The sequence below is a fragment of the Vigna angularis genome, chromosome 3 (genome assembly GCF_016808095.1).
Source record: "Vigna angularis cultivar LongXiaoDou No.4 chromosome 3, ASM1680809v1, whole genome shotgun sequence".
In the NCBI taxonomy this organism is placed as follows: domain Eukaryota; kingdom Viridiplantae; phylum Streptophyta; class Magnoliopsida; order Fabales; family Fabaceae; genus Vigna; species Vigna angularis.
Window position 1 is genome coordinate 1,552,480 of NC_068972.1, and position 22,832 is coordinate 1,575,311.

The following is a 22,832-nucleotide window of genomic DNA, read 5'->3' on the forward strand; positions in this document are numbered from 1 at the left end:
TGATCTTGCTTGATCTGCATGTTGGTTTGATACGTATGAAAAATGGATGTTATGGTGTATGAAATAAATCTGTATGTTGATGTTGAATATGAAGTTACTGGAATGAAAGTTATAAAGTTTATAAATTGAAAATCATATGAATTATACAGTATAAGTTTAAATGTTTGAAATCTGGAAAATTCTGTTAAGGTTGAAAAATCTGAAATTCATATCATTCCCTATGATAAATGACGCTCGTCACCGTACGGTCTTAGACCGTTCGGTTTTCCTTAAATTAACTTAGAAGGGAATCCTTTCATTTGGAAAGAATTCCGCTCGAGAATGAGCGTCCCCAATTTGGTGTCTGAGCGTTCGGTTCAGCTCAGTTATATAAATATTTGAAACTTTATAAATACATAACGCTCGGTCTTTAACCGAAGCGTTCGTCCTTAATAGCGTTCGGCCTCATGTCGAACGTTCGTCCTTAATAGCGTTCGGCCTCATGTCGAACGTTCGTCCTTAATAGCGTTCGGCCTCATGTCGAACGTTCGTCCTTATTCTCAATTCTTTAACGAACGTAAATAGCGTTCGTCCAAATATTCAATATTCATTCTCTTACGTTCGTTCAAATACTGGCATCAGTTCAGTATATACCAAATTTTACAAAGGAAATTTCTAAGTCTTATTGAGTATTCTTCTTATATTAAATCTGGTCCAAGGTAATTATTTTGAAATCTTCTAAGTACCAATACACTTCAAATTGAGTCAGTGCAGTTAACTGGTCAAACAGAGAGTCACGTCTGTCCACCCAGTACTATGTTTGAACGTTCGTCCTATTTCTTTAAAGGACTGAACGTTCGTTCTTTTGTACTCTTAAAGTTAAAGATGAGATTGATTATGAATTATGATAAATTACAGTGCGAACGTTATATCAAGTGATTTTATGATTATGGAATTTGAACGAGCGTTCCAAGGAGGAACGTCTCAGATGTATTAAATACTAAATTTGGTAAAGTATGAACATGGATAAGTTAGGCCAGGCTTGGTCCATCCTGATATTCCGTGATACTCATCTTCACGTAGAAGGGGGTAGTCATGCGTGGGAATGACAGGAGGTTATTCGTTCATCGCTTAGATATGGGCGAGGGATTAACCTCGAGTGGTAGCTGATTAGGTATATCCCGGCTAGTACACCACTCGGGTGCAAGGACGCTTGTAACTACATGGTTCATACAGTCCGGACGGTCTGTCTTATATACGTATTTCTATGATTATTATTTGATAAGTTACATGTTGTATGTGTGAATCGAAATGTAAATGTATATGTTAATTGTATAAATTAAATATTATAAGCTTACCCTTGCATTTCCATTGTGTTGTCCCCTGTCCATGTACGTTCGTCTTGTCTTGCAATGATCATCCGTGTGGATGTGAGCAGATGGTGGTGCATCTCTTGAAGAAATGCTGGAAGAAGAAAATTTGGAAGATGCAAGTCTGGTTGAGGTGGAAGTCAAGGCCGAGCCTTAGAGCACTCGTAGATGTTAGGGTGTAATTGTTAGCTCGTTTTGGACGTTCGGTTAATCCTTTTGTAAAACCGTTCGTTCTGTTTTAATTCCCTATACATTGATACGCTCGTTATTTTTGTACTGCAGCCGTTCGGCTTTGAACCCTTGAGTTCTGTTAATACTAAAGACTGTTATTTTACTGTTAATTGTAATTAATCCTGATTTATGGTAATTACGGTATTTTGGGATGTTACATTAGTGGTATCAGAGCAGTTTTGTTCTCTTAAGGACATTGTAGGGTTATGAGTGCACTGTGTTTTTGCTGTGTGCTTATTGTATGTTTAACGAGTTATTATTATTTAACTCTTGGACATAATTAACGCTCATTTTTCTCTATGTCCAGAGAACAAATGGCACCTAGACTACCTCCTCCACCACAACCGAACGAGCCTGATACGTCCAACAACACTAGGATGTTGGAAACTGTAATTGACAGACTTCAACAACAAAACACAACATTAATTGAGCAGAACGCCGCCTTGATGAGGCAAAATCAGGATGCAATGCAAAGTTTGGAGGCCTCGCGTGTTAATTCGGAAGCAACACAGAGGCAATTGATGGATATTCTTGCTGCCACAAGGGGTGCGTCTGGAGCATCCTCTTCAAACGCTGCTCAACCAAATGCTGAATGGAGTTTGGAGAGTTTCCTTCAGCATCACCCGGCTAAATTCAATGGTAAGGGCCTCCCTGATGAGGCGGACCAGTGGCTAAGAGACATGGAGAAGATCTTCAATGCCAAGAGGTGTCCGGAGGAGAACCGCTTGGCGTACACTGAATACTTGTTGTCTGGAGAAGCAAGCCACTGGTGGGCGAGCGCTAGGGCCATTCTGACGGACGCTCGACAACCGATCACTTGGGAAGTGTTCAGAAACAAATTTTATGAAGAATATTTCCCTGACAGCGTCCGTTTTGCAAAGGAAGTTGAATTCTTGCAGCTGGTTCAGGGGGGTATGTCGGTTTCAGAATACACCAACAAATTCAAACACCTTGTCAGATTCAATACAACGGCCACAAATGAAGAATGGCAGTGCCGTAAGTTTGAGAACGGACTGCGGAGTGACTTGAAGGTTTTGATCTCCAGTTTATGCATAAGAACGTTTCCTGCCATGGTTGAGAGGGCCAAGGTGTTGGAGAAGAACATGGCGGAAGCTGAACGACACAAGAAACAACAAACAGTAAGGGGACCGATCGTCTCAAGGAGTAGTGCCAATCAGAGGGGGTCTCCTTACGTTCGTCCTAGTCAACCATCTCATGCAAACGGATCACAGGCGATCGTTCCTGTCGGGCAGTCTGGACAAGGGAACGTTACTTGTTACCAGTGTGGAGGGCCACATTATAGGAATGCCTGCCCCCAACTAGCTGGAAGAAAGCACTGCAATCTGTGTAGAAGAAATGGACATCTGGAGAGCGAGTGCAACATGGGCGGACGCGCTGTGATGAGGCCGCCGAACGCTGGAAGGAACCAGCAAGGTAGAGGTGGTCGAGCTCAAGCTGTTGGGCGTGTATATGCAATTACTGGGGCGGAAGCAGCAAGTTCAGGTACACTTATCACCAGCACGTGCTTGTTATATGGAATGCAATGTTGTGTATTGTTTGATTCGGGGGCAACACACTCCTTCATATCGAAGGCGTGCGTTGATAAGTTGGGGATAGCTGAGAGCGAGATGCATTTTGATTTGGTGGTGTCAACACCAGCTGCTGGTGAAGTTAGGACGTCTACCATGTGTGTTAGATGTCCTATTGAGGTAGAAGGACGTAGGTACAAGGTGAATCTCATCTGTTTGCCTCTCAAAGACTTAGAAGTAATTCTGGGAATGGATTGGCTAAATACCAATCGCATTCTCATAGATTGTGGAGCTAAGGAGTTAATTTTTCCTGAAGAAGATGAAGAGGAGTTGAGTGTGACGCTCGGTCAATTGAAAGAAGACATTATGGAAGGAGCAAGTTGTTTCCTGATTATGACGCATGAGGATCAGGAGTTCGTAGGATTGGGAAAAGAACGAACGTCCGGAGAGGGCAGTATTGAGCGAGCAGTAATAGATGAGTTTCCGGATGTTTTTCCTGAAGAGATCCCTGGACTGCCTCCTGTTCGTGAGGTTGAATTCACCATAGACTTGGTAACAACGGCAGCACCTATCTCAGTTCAACCTTACCGAATGGCGCCTGCAGAGTTGGTGGAACTCAAAAATCAAATTGAAGAGTTGATGGAGAAGCAATTCATAAGGCTGAGCGTGTCACCATGGGGAGCGCCTGTGCTCTTGGTGAAAAAGAAGGATGGCAGCTCTCGTTTGTGCATAGATTACAGACAATTGAACAAGCTGACCATCAAGAACAAATACCCGTTGCCAAGGATTGATGACTTGTTGGATCAACTGCATGGGGCAACGGTGTTCTCTAAGATAGACTTACGTTCGGGATATCATCAGATTAGGGTGAAAGAGGACGACATTCAGAAGACAGCGTTCAGGTCTCGTTATGGACACTACGAGTATGTAGTGATGCCATTTGGAGTGACGAACGCTCCTGCAGTGTTCATGGATTATATGAACCGCATCTTCCGGCCGTACCTGGACAAGTTCGTGGTCGTTTTTATAGATGATATTCTCATCTACTCTAAGACACAAGTCGAACATGAAGAACACTTGAGGGCAGTGCTGAGCGTGTTGAGGGAAAAAGAGTTGTATGCAAAGCTGTCCAAGTGTGAATTTTGGATGAAGGAGGTACAATTTTTGGGGCATGTGGTCTCGGCTGAAGGTATTTCCGTGGATCCATCTAAGGTGAGAGCAGTGTTGGATTGGAAAAGTCCGCGTTCGGTTACGGAAGTGAGGAGTTTTGTTGGACTTGCGGGCTACTATAGACGCTTCATAGAGGGATTCGCCAAGATAGTGGCTCCGCTTACCCAGTTGACTAGAAAGGATCAGCCGTTCGCATGGACTGATCTGTGTGAGGAACGTTTCCAGGAGCTGAAAGTGAAGTTGACGAGCGCTCCTGTACTAATCATTCCGGACACGTCCAAGCCCTTTGAAGTGTACTGTGACGCGTCTCATCAAGGGTTGGGCTGTGTGCTCATGCAAGAGAGACGAGCGGTAGCGTACGCGTCTCGTCAGTTGAAGATTCACGAACGCAACTATCCAACGCACGACTTGGAATTGGCAGCGGTCGTCTTTGCACTGAAGATTTGGAGGCATTATTTGTACAGATCGACATTCCAGGTTTTCAGTGACCACAAGAGCCTCAAGTATTTATTTGATCAGAAGGAGTTGAACATGAGGCAGAGGCGTTGGTTGGAATTCTTGAAAGACTATGAGTTTGAGTTGCTCTATCACCCTGGAAAAGCCAATGTAGTGGCGGACGCTCTAAGCAGGAAGGCAGTGCATGTCTCGGTTATGATGGTGAAAGAGTTAAGTTTAGTGGAGAGTTTCAGAGATCTAAGGTTACAGTTCGAATTAGAACCTAACAGCATCAAGTTCTGTAACCTTAGAATATCCAGCAATGTATATGATCGTATCAGGATGAAGCAACGCGAGGACGAGGACCTGGTGAAGATTTTAAGTACGCTCGGTTCGGATCAAGCCAAAGAATTCAATACGGGGACAGACGGCCTATTACGATACATGGATAGGACGTGCGTTCCTAATGATGGCGAGCTGAAGCGGATCATATTGGAGGACGCACATCATAGTCGTCTTAGCATACATCCTGGTATGACTAAGATGTATCAAGATCTTAGACGTTCGTTCTGGTGGCCTGGAATGAAGAGTGATGTCGCTCGTTTTGTGGCATCCTGCTTGACGTGCCAACAGGCGAAGGCCGAACACCAGAGACCAGGTGGATTACTTCAACAGTTGGAGATTCCCGAATGGAAGTGGGACGGCATCTCTATGGACTTTGTGACTCATCTACCACGAACGGTTAGGAATCATGACTCTATCTGGGTGATCGTGGATAGGCTAACGAAGAGCGCCCACTTCCTAGCGGTAAATTTGAAGATGTCAGTGACAAATTTGGCTAAGTTGTACATCAACGAGATCGTTCGTCTTCATGGTGTGCCTTCAAGCATAGTTTCTGACCGAGACACGAGATTTACATCTCGGTTTTGGCAATCCTTACAAGGTGAATTGGGAAGCAAGCTGCAGATGAGTTCAGCATATCATCCACAAACGGACGGCCAGTCTGAACGTACCATCCAGACGCTGGAAGATTTACTGAGGACGTGCGTCCTAGATCACTTAGGAGCATGGGATGAAGTACTGCCGCTAGTGGAATTCACGTACAACAACAGTTTTCAAACTAGCATTGGAATGGCGCCGTTTGAAGCTCTCTATGGAAGGAAGTGTCGAACGCCACTTTGCTGGTTCCAGGAAGGAGAGAACGTGCTAACTGGACCTGAGCTCATCCAGCAAACGACTGACAAAGTTAAGTTGATCCAGGAGAGATTGAAGACGTCCCTGAGCAGACAGAAATCATATGCGGATAGGAGAAGAAGACCCTTGGAGTTTGCTGCAGGAGACCATGTATTCTTGAGACTGAATCCAATCACTGGAGTAGGCAGGGTCGTTCGTCCAAAGAAGCTGTCTCCCAAGTTCATAGGGCCGTACCAGATTTTGAAGAAGATTGGACCAGTAGCCTATGAACTTGCGTTGCCTCCTCAGTTGTCAAATCTTCATCCGGTATTCCACGTCTCCCAACTCCGGAAGTACATAGCCAATCCTTCTCATGTTTTGGAGTTGGAGGACATCCAATTGCGCCCAGACCGAACGCTGGAGTTGCAACCAGTTCGTATTGAAGACGTTCGCACTAAGCTACACAAAAGGAAGGACGTTTGCTTAGTGAAGGTAGTGTGGGACAGTAAGACTGGTGACTCAACGTGGGAGGTAGAGAGTGCAATGAGGGACTTGTATCCACACTTATTCACGGGTAAGTTCTAAATTTTCGAGGACGAAAATTTTTGTAGTTAGGGAGAATGTGAAACCCTAAATAATTAGCAGTAATAATTCCCTGTCACACCCAATTAATACACACCATAATCCATGCTTATCTCATTAAAAATCCACTCCCAACTCTGATTTTCACCTCTCTGCTGTGCACGGAAAAATGGGCCAAAATCATTTCTCTGGAAACATTAAAAACGCACCAATCTTTACATGCAAGCACGCCACGTGTTGCGGAAGAAGTTTCCAAATCAGAGTTTGGGTGCAGGTGTCGGCTTGAGACACGTTCGTTCAAACGAGCGTGAGATTTACAAAAACCAGATTTTTCTGAAAAACTCTCTCACCTGCATCACTCATTTTCTTCCTCACGAAACACACCCTTTCATCTTCTCCAACTTCTCTCTAAAACCAGTAAACTTCTCTCTACTGTAACCTCTCATTTTCTTCTCCAAATCCCATTTCAGAACCATAGGAACGTTTCCAGAGACGCGGACGTTAGTTTGGACCGAACAGAATTTGATTCTAAGCTGGTAAGTTCCTTCCTCTAGTAGTTCGTCCTTAGGTTTCTGGAAAAATAGGGTTTTTAGTTGCATGCAAGCATGTATTCTAAGTGTTCTGTATTCCGTGGTTAGATTTTGTTTTGGAAGAGTCAAGAACATAAGAAAAGCTTGTTGAACGAAGCCACTTTTACATCTAGGACAAGTTTGGTTGCCAATCCGGGTAAGGGAAGCTTATATGTTTAATTTATACTGTATGTTATATGATCTGATGTGCATGTATGAATTGTATGATGTTTGAGCTGTATGGACGACTACTGTTATGGAAAATGATTTCTGATCTTGCTTGATCTGCATGTTGGTTTGATACGTATGAAAAATGGATGTTATGGTGTATGAAATAAATCTGTATGTTGATGTTGAATATGAAGTTACTGGAATGAAAGTTATAAAGTTTATAAATTGAAAATCATATGAATTATACAGTATAAGTTTAAATGTTTGAAATCTGGAAAATTCTGTTAAGGTTGAAAAATCTGAAATTCATATCATTCCCTATGATAAATGACACTCGTCACCGTACGGTCTTAGACCGTTCGGTTTTCCTTAAATTAACTTAGAAGGGAATCCTTTCATTTGGAAAGAATTCCGCTCGAGAATGAGCGTCCCCAATTTGGTGTCCGAGCGTTCGGTTCAGCTCAGTTATATAAATATTTGAAACTTTATAAATACGTAACGCTCGGTCTTTAACCGAAGCGTTCGTCCTTAATAGCGTTCGGCCTCATGTCGAACGTTCGTCCTTAATAGCGTTCGGTCTCATGTCGAACGTCCGTCCTTAATAGCGTTCGGCCTCATGTCGAACGTTCGTCCTTAATAGCGTTCGGCCTCATGTCGAACGTTCGTCCTTATTCTCAATTCTTTAACGAACGTAAATAGCGTTCGTCCAAATATTCAATATTCATTCTCTTACGTTCGTTCAAATACTGGCATCAGTTCAGTATATACCAAATTTTACAAAGGAAATTTCTAAGTCTTATTGAGTATTCTTCTTATATTAAATCTGGTCCAAGGTAATTATTTTGAAATCTTCTAAGTACCAATACACTTCAAATTGAGTCAGTGCAGTTAACTGGTCAAACAGAGAGTCACGTCTGTCCACCCAGTACTATGTTTGAACGTTCGTCCTATTTCTTTAAAGGACTGAACGTTCGTTCTTTTGTACTCTTAAAGTTAAAGATGAGATTGATTATGAATTATGATAAATTACAGTGCGAACGTTATATCAAGTGATTTTATGATTATGGAATTTGAACGAGCGTTCCAAGGAGGAACGTCTCAGATGTATTAAATACTAAATTTGGTAAAGTATGAACATGGATAAGTTAGGCCAGGCTTGGTCCATCCTGATATTCCGTGATACTCATCTTCACGTAGAAGGGGGTAGTCATGCGTGGGAATGGCAGGAGGTTATTCGTTCATCGCTTAGATATGGGCGAGGGATTAACCTCGAGTGGTAGCTGATTAGGTATATCCCGGCTAGTACACCACTCGGGTGCAAGGACGCTTGTAACTACATGGTTCATACAGTCCGGACGGTCTGTCTTATATACGTATTTCTATGATTATTATTTGATAAGTTACATGTTGTATGTGTGAATCGAAATGTAAATGTATATGTTAATTGTATAAATTAAATATTATAAGCTTACCCTTGCATTTCCATTGTGTTGTCCCCTGTCCATGTACGTTCGTCTTGTCTTGCAATGATCATCCGTGTGAATGTGAGCAGATGGTGGTGCATCTCTTGAAGAAATGCTGGAAGAAGAAAATTTGGAAGATGCAAGTCTGGTTGAGGTGGAAGTCAAGGCCGAGCCTTAGAGCACTCGTAGATGTTAGGGTGTAATTGTTAGCTCGTTTTGGACGTTCGGTTAATCCTTTTGTAAAACCGTTCGTTCTGTTTTAATTCCCTATACATTGATACGCTCGTTATTTTTGTACTGCAGTCGTTCGGCTTTGAACCCTTGAGTTCTGTTAATACTAAAGACTGTTATTTTACTGTTAATTATAATTAATCCTGATTTATGGTAATTACGGTATTTTGGGATGTTACAGATAACACCATTTAAAAGTTATAAATGTTTGTTTCAGATACGAAATAAGATGTACATACATGTATAATATACGATATATATTTATACATTAATATATTTATTTTTAAAATAATTAAATATGATAAGTGATATATACATATTAAAAATATATTATAATTATTAAAAACATAATAAATATATGATTGTTATTATATTAATCTAAATTAAAATTGTATGTATCAAAATTGATAATATAAAAAATATAAATTATGTAAGAGCCTGAAAATAATAAGGCTACTGGGTCTTATGTTGAGGCAGTCAGCCCATAAGCTAAGGACCCATGACCTTAGGAAGGGGTTTTCTAAAAATCAGAATTCCTTCATTTTGCCAGCTTTCTTTCTCTCTTTAAAACTCTTGCCCTAAAATTCTTTCTGCCTTCTGTCTAGATTTTCTCTTCACTGAACCGATCAAATTTTGATTTGAAAGTGTTTTTGCGCTCGCTGCATCAAGGGCTTCAGTTTGAACCGAACGTTTTTCCATTTCGACCAGTAAGTGTTTTTTTCCCTTTTCTTCAACCGTTCTTGAACCTAAGCCATGCAACTTGCTGGTTGCCTGGTAGCTTTTCCTTTAGTTTCTCTGTCCCTTCCAACTCTAAGAAATGTGCTCTGCACCAATTTTTGGTGGCTTATAAGTGCTGTCAAACTCGCCTCTGTGAGGAGGTACTGCTAGAGCGTTCCTAGGAGTGGTACTGTTAAGCTTTCCAGGTAAGGGGAGGTAATTATTTTTGTATGAATTTATTTTATAAAAATATATGCATATGAATGTTGAACTGGTGTGCTCTTGTGAAACTGTTTTATGACTTTTATTGTATTGGGTGTTATAACTGAAACTGTGAAATTGTGCATGTTGTGATGTGATGAATTTAATTTGTTTTGAATGAGTTTGTTGGCTGAAATTGATCTGTTCGAAGGTCTGGAGTAAGGGTTCTGTAATAGCATGTATATGTACTGTTTGAGGTTGCCTGAAAATAAATATTAAAATTAGGCATTTCAGATTTAGAGCATAAGAGAACAAGGTAGATAATTTAAATAAATTAATTGTTAATTGTTGAGAGCCTTTCTTTGTGGGTAGCATAGAGAACCTTAAAAACCTGAGTTGGCACATCCCTGATCATAGAGCAGCCCTGGCCTGGTCTAGTCAGTTGTCACTAGTCATATGTGCTGGCGTCGAAGGTGAGTTTGATTCGTTCAGACATCTGGTCCTCTCTGGTGACGAATTGGGATAAAGAAAGATCTCTACTAGGATGAAAATAAAATAAAACAAGTTTATTGTAGATACATAAAGTTATCATGTGTTAATTTCTAGTCAATTATAATTTTATGAAATCAGTCACTGTGTGTTTGAAATTTAAAGTAAGGATCCATATATAAATAAATATATATATATATATATATATATATATATATATATATATATATATATATATATATATATATTAGTTTAATGTGCGTTGGTATTTCCAAACAATAACTCCAATATCCATTTTGCACTTTATGATTTACAAGGTGGGCAGTTAGTTATGATTAATTTAGAATCCAGAGTAGCCTTGATTGCAGCAAAACAGGTGCCTGAAAAGAGAGTTTGATATGCTTCTAATATAATATAAATATGTATATTTACAAGATATTGTATGTATCATATATATATAATAAAGTAAGGATAGTTGTTTCTTATATTGAAACGTGAGTGTTAATCAATAATTATATTACTTGTAGGTATGTATAAATTGATGCATTTTATGAGTTGTTATGGGTTAGTTGGAGCTGTTTGGTTCTTGGTATTGATTAACTTATATTCAATTGTGGAGATGTTATTTTTATAATTTGTGAGTGGTGAGTAATGTATATTGTTGAGATTGTGTATATGTTGATTGTGGTAGAAAGTATATGATTACAAAGTGATGAAAGTATGATCCAAGTTTTAAATAAAGTTCCATCTGTGTAGGATCTCTTGGTGAGATCCTTAGTGTTTTAGAATGAAAGTAGGGGGTCATTCTGAAACTCCAATGGCTAATCATACTCAAGTAAAGGGGTTAATCCATGTGGTGAGGAGTAGCAAGAGGTCTTAGTCTTGGGGGTTTCCAGTATGCCTCAAGGCCCGGAACAGGCTAACCTCGTGAGTGTGGCAGGGTGGGGAACCAAAGTTTCATAAGTCACCCCGAGTGTAGGACCCGCCATAGCTCGACTATCATTCTAAAGTCCGGACGAGTCAAGTCTAGAAGATAACATGCTAGGATGTATGCCTTAAACTGCTTTGATTTAAGTTAACTCTTGTATGTTATGTGCTTGATATGATGCATGCTTTTATATAATTAGCTCACCCTTGCTTGTTTGTGTGCTTGTTGTATCTGTTTTCTTTTGCAATGATCATCCACTTGGATGTGAGCAGAGGAAGATGAGGTTTCTTTGGAGGCAACATTGGAGAGAAATGAAGATGATGCTGCAGCTTAGACTCACTAGGAATTCTTAGTTCTCTTATGTCATTTTGAAGAACCTTGTTATGTTTTAAGTTTCAAATTTTGGACATATTTTGGAATACTCTAATGTTTGAAGTTTTAATTTCTTAATAAATTCTGAAAGACTGTAATCCTATAATACTTTAAGTACATCTCTTAACTGCTTTCTAAGATTATAAATTGGTGATGTTTTTGCATATATATCTGCTATATATTTGGGATGTCACAAATTATCATATAAAAATGTTATTATTTTATAAATTTAATGTTTGATTAACAAAAATTAATAAATTATTTTAAAATATCGAATAGGCCAAAATCAAATATATCACTCGTATATCAAAACTATAAAATCCTTATGAAATGTTTTAAATTTTTAACGTCTGAATAATTATTTTGCAAGAAATTATTTTGAAAAATATAAAATAAATGTGAGTTGATAAATATGAAAGCTGTCACAAAAAAGATATACACGTGAAAGTAACACATTGAATGTATTAAACTCGTTTAGAAGGTGTAAGGGAAAAATCATGACCAACTCTTTTATCGTACTGAAATGATGGTAATCTAAAAACATCTTCATCTTGGTCATGTCATTGTTTTCTTTTCATCACGCTCGTCCTTTTTCATCTGTTAATTTTATATAATAATGACAACGTGTGGATCGTTCATTCCTCTTCGATTAACAATTTAAAATAATAATATTTTTATTTTATTTAAAATTTTAATATACACTATTATATTATTAAAATATTATTAATGTTAGGTTTCATTAGGAATAAAGCATTATTAGGTTCCCATGAAATATATAAAAAAAATATATGGTATCAATGACAATAAGACAACTTTGGTTAGCTTTTAGTCAAAGTAATCTTTTCGACACCCACTTTCTATATCTAAAACAAAATATTACATTAAAGTGATAATAATAAATATAAGTAAAATATTATAATAAAAGAATAATTTATAAACCCTTTTTTTTATATTTTCTAAAATATAATAGTAAAATAATACATTTTTATATTTATTTGACACATAATAAAATAATTATAAAAATATAAATTTTTGTATTTATTAAAAGAAGAAATAAAAAATAATAAAGAATAGTATTAAATAAATGTACAAATTTAATATGTATCATTATTGTTTTTTAAAAGTAATTGCAAAGTAGTTAAAATAGATAATTTCTTTGCTGAACAATTTTTTTAGATTATATTAATAACTAGGGCAAGTTTTTTAAGTGTAAATTTAGATTATATTAAATAAAAAATATATTTAGAAAATAATGTATGTAAAAAGACTTACAGATTTATTAGTTTTTCAAAAGATATTTTTATTTTTTTATATAAAATACTTATTGTTTATTAAATGTCAAATCTTATCGACTTTTACCGAAGAAATATAAGAAAACAATTAACAAACTTATCACTAAAATCTCAGATTAAATATATCTAAAGCATTTCAACAGTATAATTTGAATTCTTTATATATATATATATATATATATATATATATATATATATATATATATATATATATATATATATATATATACTTATTTTAAATGTGTATAATTTGGTGTTGTTAACATAGTGTAACATCCCAAAAGTACAGTGTAAAATCATATATGAGAGTCATCACATGTTAACAATAATACATATTAGTTTAACGTTCGTCTAAAATACTATTACGGCCGAACGACCTTACATAACATTAGAGGATTCAAAACCACTACTCTAATTGGTACTAGACCGAATGTTCTACAAAAGAAAACACATCGAGCGGTCTTACAAAAATATAAGACTAAAGACAGACTAAACGTCCCTAAGATTCGGCCTTCACTTCCTCCACGTCTTCCAACACTTCTTTCAGCAGCTCTCCTACCTCTGCTCATATCCACATGGATGATCATTGCAACAGGACAACGACAGGACGAACATCACAAACAAAAATAAGAAACAAAGAGTAAGCTTATGTAATTTAATTTATTCAATCACAAACATACAACATTCATAACAAAATCAACAATGACCACATCATAATTCACACATCCATGCATGCAATAACGATCACATGACTCTGACTGTCCGGACTGTATGAATCCTGTGTAGCTACGACGTTCGTGCACCCGAGTGATGTAATAACTAGGATACCCTCAACAACTGCCACCCGAGGTTGATCCGTTTCGTCCAAGTTAACTTTATGGACTAGGACCTCCTGTCATTCCCACACGTGACTTATTCCTCTCTACATGAGAACGAGTAATCATGGAATATCAGGATGAACCGCCAGCTAAGCTTTGCCCACATTCATACTTTACCAACCAATAACCATTTTCTGAGATATTCCTCCCTCGATTACTCGTTCATAATCAATTATTTCATACACATCATATCTCAATTCTTCTCATACTTAATCATCCATATATTCAAATGGTAAGAGATCTTACGCTTCTATCATAACCCAAGTACGACTGGAATAACGCTTCCCAAAAACTGACGAGGTTGAGCACTACTCATCTGCCTCAATAAACCAACTCCTACGAGTTCAACCGGACGCTACGAAGCCTATGCTGAGTACTAAGTCTCTAGGCCGAACACCTTTTAAAGACCAACACTGACTTATACTAAATAATCATACTGATGAGAAACTATGGAGTAACGAACGCTATCTAGTTTGAATGGAGACTCTGATTCTAAACCAGTAGTAATATATTACAGAAATGAGATCCAATGCTTGGTTTAAGACCGAGCCCTGTGGAGAATCGAATACTATTGGACGAACGCTACTGAGACCGGATGCTTGTTCCAAGACTGACCTTTAATAAACTCTCATATACATATATATACTATTATAAAACACTCTTCATTAACGAATCCTTTCTAGAAGAAGAACTTAACATGAACGAACGCTCAATGAAAACTAAAAGATGAATACAAACTCTCAATCACAGATTACCTATTACTATCTAATATTATAGAAAGGCTCTTAAACTCTATCCCTAACTCATGATGATTTCAAGTACGACCATGCACTCACAAGAAGGAGCGAACGCTCGCTAAGGACGCTCGACGATACTGATCACCTTTACTCAGGATACTACGGTTCTAAGATTAAACTCTATACCAATTCAGTTCACAACGTATATCATACTTCCATCCACACCTCCAACCAGCAGTACAATCATATTGCATACTCATCAATTAATCACACGTATCATGCAAGCATACAAACATTCAACACAACAATTTAATCAAATTATATAAGCTTCTCTTACCTCGACACGTAGAAGAACGCTCAAACGAAGCAGAATAAAGCTTCCCTCTACCACATAAATAACGTTCGACGATCACGTTGTTAGAAATACTGAACTACGAAGAAAACCAGAAATACTCAGAATACTACTACCACCCACTCAGACGACCATACTAAAGAGTTGGATGTGAGTCTTAAACGAACGTACTAGAGAAAAGAGACTCACCAGCTCCAAAGCACAAACTGATCGGTTTAACTGGAAGCTGTTGACGCCGGGAGTGCTTCAACGGTGCTTGAGAGGTGATCAGAGAAGAAATGATAAAGTTTTCTTAGAGAGAAGGAGGAGATTTTAGAGAAAATGAGGAGAAAATGACTTCAGCAGGGTGGGAAGAAGAAGACATGCAGAGAAGTGACACGACGTTTTAAATTTTGGCCTTAAATACTACCGTCGCCCAAAACGAACGACCACTCCCATGCAGCCACCTGTTCTCCACTAACTGAGACGCTCACTCACTTTTTGGCACCTGGATCCCACTACTTGGGGGTTTTTGGGTGCGTTTTAATGGGTCTGACACATAGTATTACAGCTCGACAACTTTTGTGTCATTTTACTCGAAAGAGACATGATCCTTGTAATTATTTGTACGGACCATAATTATCAAAAGCATAGCCATAAGTCTAACTAGAGTTATCTCATTTCATTAACTTGAGTCATTTTGAATAAGTGACTCTATTCTATACATGCATAAAAAAATATAACGATATTTGACAACATTTTCTTAAGAACATTTAAATATTATTTATATGTCATTTTGTGATTGGTCTAAAGTTACTCCACAATCAATGATAATAATCATAAACACCAACATGGACCAATCACAAATGATATTAAAATATTGTCAAAAAAATGTTATCAAAGTATCATTATCCTTTAAAACAACAAAAACAAATCTACACTAAGAAGAGTAATTTTTATGTGTAAAATAGAATAGTTTTTTAAATTAAACTATATACAAATTTGAAACGAAGTTTTTAAAACTTATATCATGTTTTTATAAATTAGTTTACTAAACTAATTTGGTATTTTAGGAAAAATTACCTAATTGTTTTTTAATTTTTTGTAAAAAATTTCACTAAAATATATTTGAAAAACTGATACATTTTTTGTAGACAGTTAAATAGGATGAACTTTTCTATAAACTATAAATAGTTTATAAATCATCTTTAAAAAATATATAATATGTTTTTAGAAATTCACGTGAACATAAACTAATTTTAATGTACAAGTTGATCCAAGTGTCTCCGTGTTACTTTTAGAGAGGAGTAATTATTTATAAACCTAAAATAAAAGTAAAGATTCCGAATCTGAAAAGTTTTGACTATCCTGCGTGTAACTCGTGAGTACGGTCTTTTTAAATAAATAATTTAATTTAATTTAGACCACTCATGAGTGAAGAAAAACATGCCTGTGTGGTGTACTGAGTTTAGAGAAAATAAAAAAAAAAATATAGAACACATTTATAAAAACAAGATAAAACTTAAAAAATTAAATATATTTTTAATTCTTAAATTTAGAATTAAAATCTGAACTCTGACTTTGTTGCAAAGATACATTTTCTTTTCATCCTAAATCTAATATATATATAAATAAGAAATTTCCAATCCACTCTTACTTAAAAATTTAAAAGTTTGACACTATATATTTTCTTAGTTATTTAGCTATTTTACACTCAACTGTTACTCAGTTTATCAAAATGTCACTACTATTTTGCTAGATATGCGAAAATGTCATTCAATTTTTTTATATTATTTTATTCACAAAAATATATTTGCAAAAATGTCACTCATAATATTATTATTATTATTATTATTATTATTATTATTATTATTGTTTTGATTATTCTTATTATTTTTTGTTATTATATTTATAATAATAAATATCATTATATTATTTTTTATTATTTCAAATATTATTATTATAACTATTAATAGTATAGAGAGTATTATTAATATTGTTGGCTTATTATTATTATTATTATTATTATTATTATTAAGATTAAGGTTAACAATAATATTATGATTATTATTAATATTATTATTATTGGTAGTAATATTATATTATTATTGTTATCTATATATCAATATCTCTCAATATATCTTTATATATGTATCAACGTGCATTTTTATTTAAAATTTTTAATATGAATTTCGTGTTTTTTTTTATATAATCGTATTTTTTAATATATCTCTATTTTACTTTACAATTAGTCATGCATATGCATTTCATTGTCACATAATATAATTCAAAACTCTAATTATTTTATTATTATATAATATAGTTAAATCTCTAATTATAAATTTTAAATATTATAACAATGTTGTTTTATTACACAATACAAATAGTTTATTTATTAAATTTAAAAGTTAACAAAATCAAATTAATGTTTAAAGAAAAAACCCACGTGTATGCGAGTGTGTCATATACATGTTTTAAAGACCATTTATTTATAAATGTGCCTATAAAATTTTACAACTTTAATATTATAATTAGTATTAATAATATTGTTAAAATTATTTTTTGAATTCATATAAGCATTAACATTAGTAGTACTGGTAATAGTAATAGTGGTAGAATTAATATTATGGTTTAATGTTTTTTTCTTTGTTCAGAGTCTTAAATAGGTTTCTTACTTATTTTGTGTTTCAACTTGGTCATTATTTTTTTTTTTAAAATTAAATCAAATAGAGGTTTATTGTCAAATTGGACAAACTTGTTTAAAAGACTGTGACATGATATATATGATAATTAGATTATTATGATTTGTAATTTTTAATTTTTTAGGAATTGCAACTTCAACCTCTAAAACCTTAATTTCTTTTCCCTTTCTTGTTAGAGGTCGAACCTTAATTTATTTTCCCTTCCTTGTGCCACCATTGTAACCCTAGCCACGGTCATTGTCTCACCAACCATCCTTGCCGCAACCATCAACTTCTCAAATAAATAAGCCAATGATATTAAATCTCCTGTGCTGGGCCGGTTTGACATTAAATCAGAAAGAAAAAAATGTCTGCCGTTTCTGACAAGACTTGCCCCGATTTCTCTTGCATAATTGTAAGTTTATGAATTTGTGGGTTGGTGGTATAAATTAGAAAAATTAAAAAGTAATTTAAAATTTTATTTATAATTTCTTAAGATGATAAAGCCTTACGACAAATATAATAATTAAAAAACTTAAAACTAATAATTTTTTACTACAAGTAAATAAAGAAATATATCATAAAAAAATATTGAAATAAGTCTTAACTAATAAATAAATTTTAAATTAAAATCTAAATTTGTAATTATAAACATATGATAATAATGAAATAACAAATAAAAATATTTAATCATATAAATAATACTACATAATAATACAAAAATTATAAAAAGTTGAAGGACAGAATGGAAGGAATATTTTTTGTAATTTAGTTTATTATGTGGAGTAAATTTATATGGACGACATATTTAAATATTCAGTCTGCTGCGAACAATGCAGACCTGTTGAAATATAAAAATACTAAGTTTAACCAGGAGCCCATGAAAAATGATGTTTTCAATTCATTATAATAATTTTATTTTAATTTTTTTGTAATTATAGTTTTCATTAATAACATTTTACTTTTTCGATAACGATTCTATTTTTCCCTTTTGAACATTTTTACAATTTGGATACACTCGTATGGATTAAGAATTAAGATATTTGACAACTTAGTTTTAGGGGACACCGATTAATATATTTTTTAATATTCTTATTTTTATATACTTGAATCCATCGATCAGTCCAAATATGTTAACGTAAATTTTGAAAAACAAATAAACGTAATTGGTATGATAATGAAATTTAGTAAATGTTAAGTGTAAGTTTCACATAAGATAAAACAAGATATAAACATGAATTTATATACACATAAGATATCTCTCTTAATAAGAGGTCTTTTGAAATGGTACCAAAAACAAATCCATGATGACTTAGTCTAAAGCGGATAATATCTTATAGATATGTGTATATTGAACCTACACAACAACAAGGTCTACCAATGTAATTAATTAATATTTTTGAAATGCATATATATATATATATATATATTTTTTGACACACTTAATTCTTTTACATTTATTTGATATTATTTTTTTTTATTTTTTATTTTTTGAAAAATTACAAAAGTTCACTCTTTTAAAATTATTTTAGTCTTGTTAGATGTCTCAAATGATGATTAATACGTGTTATGTTACTCTTACACTAGAAAAAATCATGTAAGATTTTCGACGTGTGTTTATTAAATGAAGTTTAATTTGTATGCTTCACCATGCAAAAAAAACAAGAAAAACATGTGAGAAGAAAAATATAATATTGAGTCGTAGGATGGTTGGACCATATTGTAGTGGATGGTGACCTGGCTGAATTATACGTGTAGCTCAAAGGTGAATGAATCTATTGTCATCACCTTCCTTTCTCTATATAAATGAAGAAAGTGCAAAAACACCATATCTGGCAAGCTTAAGAAAAAAAGAAAGAAAAAAAGAAAGTAACAATGGAGTCATCGGTAGTTGAAAACATTGTGATTGTGGGAGCTGGAATTGCTGGTCTTGCAACATCCTTGGCACTTCACAGGTTTAAAAAACACTTCACGTTCATGATATTATTATATTCATTTCCATGTTTGTTAGTTTAATAATGTAAGATTTGCAGGTTGGGTGTGAGAAGTTTGGTGTTAGAATATTCGGATAGTTTAAGGGTGACTGGGTTTGCTTTAACAACATGGACGAATGCTTGGAAAGCCTTGGATGCTCTTGGCGTCGGAGACATTCTTCGTCACCAACATCTCCAACTACAACAGTAACTAAATATTTTAACATCGTTGTTTTCTTCTAACAGATGCATTTATTTTTCAGTTCATGTGTTGGAAGTACCACAACTAGAAATAACATCAATTTATTTAACTATGTTTTTAGTTTAAAGGAAAGAGACAACACCAGATAGATACAAAAGCTGAAAAAGTAGCTGGTTGAGTTTGCATGCAGAACGAAGATAAACTATACGAATAATATATATTATTTTTATTTTATGAAATTTTATTTATTATATAAAAGAAATTGTATTTTCTTTATTAAAATTATGGATTAGTTAAAAAGTTTAATTATACAGAATTACTCATTTCAAATATTTATAACTATAATGCGTACAAACTAACAAAGTTAATTTTCCTCTAAAACACAAGCTAAAGCAGCGGACATTTGAAATGCAGGAATGTGACAACATCTTTGAGCATGGGGCAGCAAACTTCAAGCTTGTGCCTCATAGGCACAGGAAAACAGTAAGTACATTTATATCAATTATAGGAATTTTTTTTACAGTACTTGAAATAACTCACTTTTAGAAATATTTTAATTATTAAAAAATTAACTTTTGTATTTATAAAAGAAGTCAAGGATAAAATAGTAGAAATAAAATACATGTAAAAACTTGTTAGATGCTAAGATAATATTAATAAAATATCAATAAAGTTGTTGTATACATATTTAATGCCGACATTTCAGCTCCAACTTGCTATTCTTTTGATCCAACTTCCCAATGATTCCTATGCTTTTCGATTAAATTATAGTAACTGTGGCCAAAAGGCAAAAGGTTACATCAGTGCCTGATTGTGGCCAATTTCTTAATTGATTTTGATTTTACTCACATGCATATACAATTGATGCAGTGGAGACGGTGAAGTTCGATGTGTTCGAAGACAATTAATGATAGAAGCACTTGCTAACGAACTTCCCAGTGGGACAATCAGGTTCTCGTCAAAGGTTGTTGCAATTCAAGAATCTGGCCTCTTCAAGATACTGCATCTTGCTGATGGAACAACCATAAAAACCAAGGTAACAGACAGTTAAAAGCAACTTGTGAAATGGGTGCAAACAGTTTCTAGTCGATGATTTTTGCAATTGAACAGGTATTGATTGGGTGTGATGGAATAAACTCTGTGGTGGCGAAGTGGCTGGGCTTCAAGGAGGCATCTTTTACCGGGAGATACGTGATCAGGGGTGACATAAAGCTGATGAACAACCATGGCCTTCAGCCAAATTTCATGCACTTCTTTGGAAAAGGCTTTCGATCGGGTGTTCTTCCTTGTGATGACACTACTGTGTATTGGTTTTTTACTTGGACTCCCACCACTGAAGGTGAATTCTTTGTGTTACTGATTACTGATTACTGCGAGAAATATTGTAAAACGAAAGATTTTTAACAAAATAGTAATATTTAACTCTTGTGTTGCAGAGAAGGAGCTAGTGAACAATCCAGGCAAAATGAAGCGATTGGTGTTGGAGAAGTGTGAGAAGATGCCAAGTCATATGAGATGCTTTATAGAGAAAACAGAAGCAGAAGATATCTTAACATCTCCATTGAGATATAGAAACCTGTGGGAGCTTGTGTCAGGAAATATCAGCAAAGGCAATGTTTGTGTTGTTGGAGATGCTTATCACCCGATGGCGCCTGATCTTGGTCAAGGTGGATGTTGTTCTTTGGAAGATGGGATTGTCTTAGGCAGGTACTTAGCTCAGGCATTCTGCAAAAAGGGTGAGACTGAGGAGCAATACAAGGAAATTGAAGCTTGCTTGAGGAAATATGCAAAAGAGAGAAGATGGAGAAACATTGATATCAGTGTTACGTCTTATGTTCTGGGGCTTCTTCTGCAAGGTGATTTGAAATTTCTGGCACATATGAGGGACAAAGTTTTGCCTCATTTCCTAGCTCAGTTGCTGGTGAAGAAGTCGGATTTTGATTGTGGAAAACTCAACACCTCTGATTAAGGTGTTGGAATGTACCTACCATTAACTATTTCTATGAATTGAAATGTGCTGCTTAGAAAAACATGAAAACAAATGTTGATTAAAAGAGTTAATTTTTATATTTAACTTAATCTTAAGTAAATACATTGCAAATAACCTGTCTCTGATATCACTGTTGGATTTATTGAGGAGGAGGTTCACGAGAAAACACAAATACCAATGAGATATAAGCTCAAACATAAAAAGAATTGATATTACTCTCTACCAAAAAACTTTAAGATAATGGATTAACGAGTCTTTCATCTTTATACAGTATTCTACTTTCTCATTTCTATCCAATTTGGAACTTAGACTCATACTTGGATTTCAAAGTACAACATTATCTAATATGTTTAAATGAAAAGGATCACATTATTTAAGGCATTTAAAAAATAAATTTTCAGATTTTTTTATCTATACAAAATATATAATATATAAATCCAATCTCTGATAAATCTAGTCTAATTTTAGTATATAAAAGATGAAGAAGAAAAGGATTATTGAATTTGAAAAGGAGAAGAAAACCAAGAGATAAAGCTTGCGTGACTTGACCTAAATCAATGTATACCTTACGTTAGGCAATAAAATTAGACATTTTCTTGGAATGAAAGACTACTTTGGAAACAATGTTCAGCATTCTCAAACTTGCACCACCTAAATTCGCATTTTCATCACTTTGCTTCGGAACCAAACGTCATTTTTCGTTTTTGCTAACAGGAGGGAAAGAGTTACATTATTCACAGTTGGTATTTTTAATTTTTTTTAAATAATTTAAATCAATATTAAATATTGTAATTAAATAAATATTTGTAAATATGTTTTAGTTTGTCTTTTCTATTTGTTCGATTTAAAAGGTATTAAAAAAGTCGTGGAAAATAGGTCTTTATACGAAAAAGAAATTATTTATATTTAAAAATTATTTCTTTGGGAGAAATACCTATTATCTTTATGAACATAGATAATGGAAATTTAACATAGATATTCTTAAATTTACAATTATTTGTATTTGAATTTTCGGTTACCTGGATTTATTAATATGTCTGAGTTTAAATTTATAAATAAAGTAGATCTTTTTGCAGTAAAAAAGAAAGAAGGTTAGAAATGAAATCTGAATAGTTTTGATCTGGTCTTCAGAACGAAC

The 22,832-nt window shown here is 34.6% G+C and overlaps 1 protein-coding gene and 1 long non-coding RNA gene across 2 annotated transcripts; both read left to right on the top strand.

Annotated features, from left to right (window-relative positions):
* The first annotated feature begins 9,450 nt into the window (after positions 1-9,450).
* Positions 9,451-11,716, top strand: LOC128195910 (uncharacterized). Its single transcript, XR_008247768.1, has 2 exons — positions 9,451-9,826; positions 11,511-11,716. It is a non-coding gene; the product is annotated as an uncharacterized LOC128195910 (long non-coding RNA).
* Positions 11,717-19,374: 7,658 nt separating this feature from the next.
* Positions 19,375-21,778, top strand: LOC108325685 (monooxygenase 2). Its single transcript, XM_017558782.2, has 6 exons — positions 19,375-19,484; positions 19,563-19,709; positions 20,119-20,187; positions 20,575-20,740; positions 20,815-21,043; positions 21,141-21,778. The coding sequence occupies exons 1-6, from the start codon at positions 19,405-19,407 to the stop codon at positions 21,671-21,673; spliced, it is 1,224 nt and encodes a 407-aa protein (XP_017414271.1). The 5' UTR covers positions 19,375-19,404; the 3' UTR covers positions 21,674-21,778.
* The last annotated feature ends 1,054 nt before the right edge of the window (positions 21,779-22,832 follow it).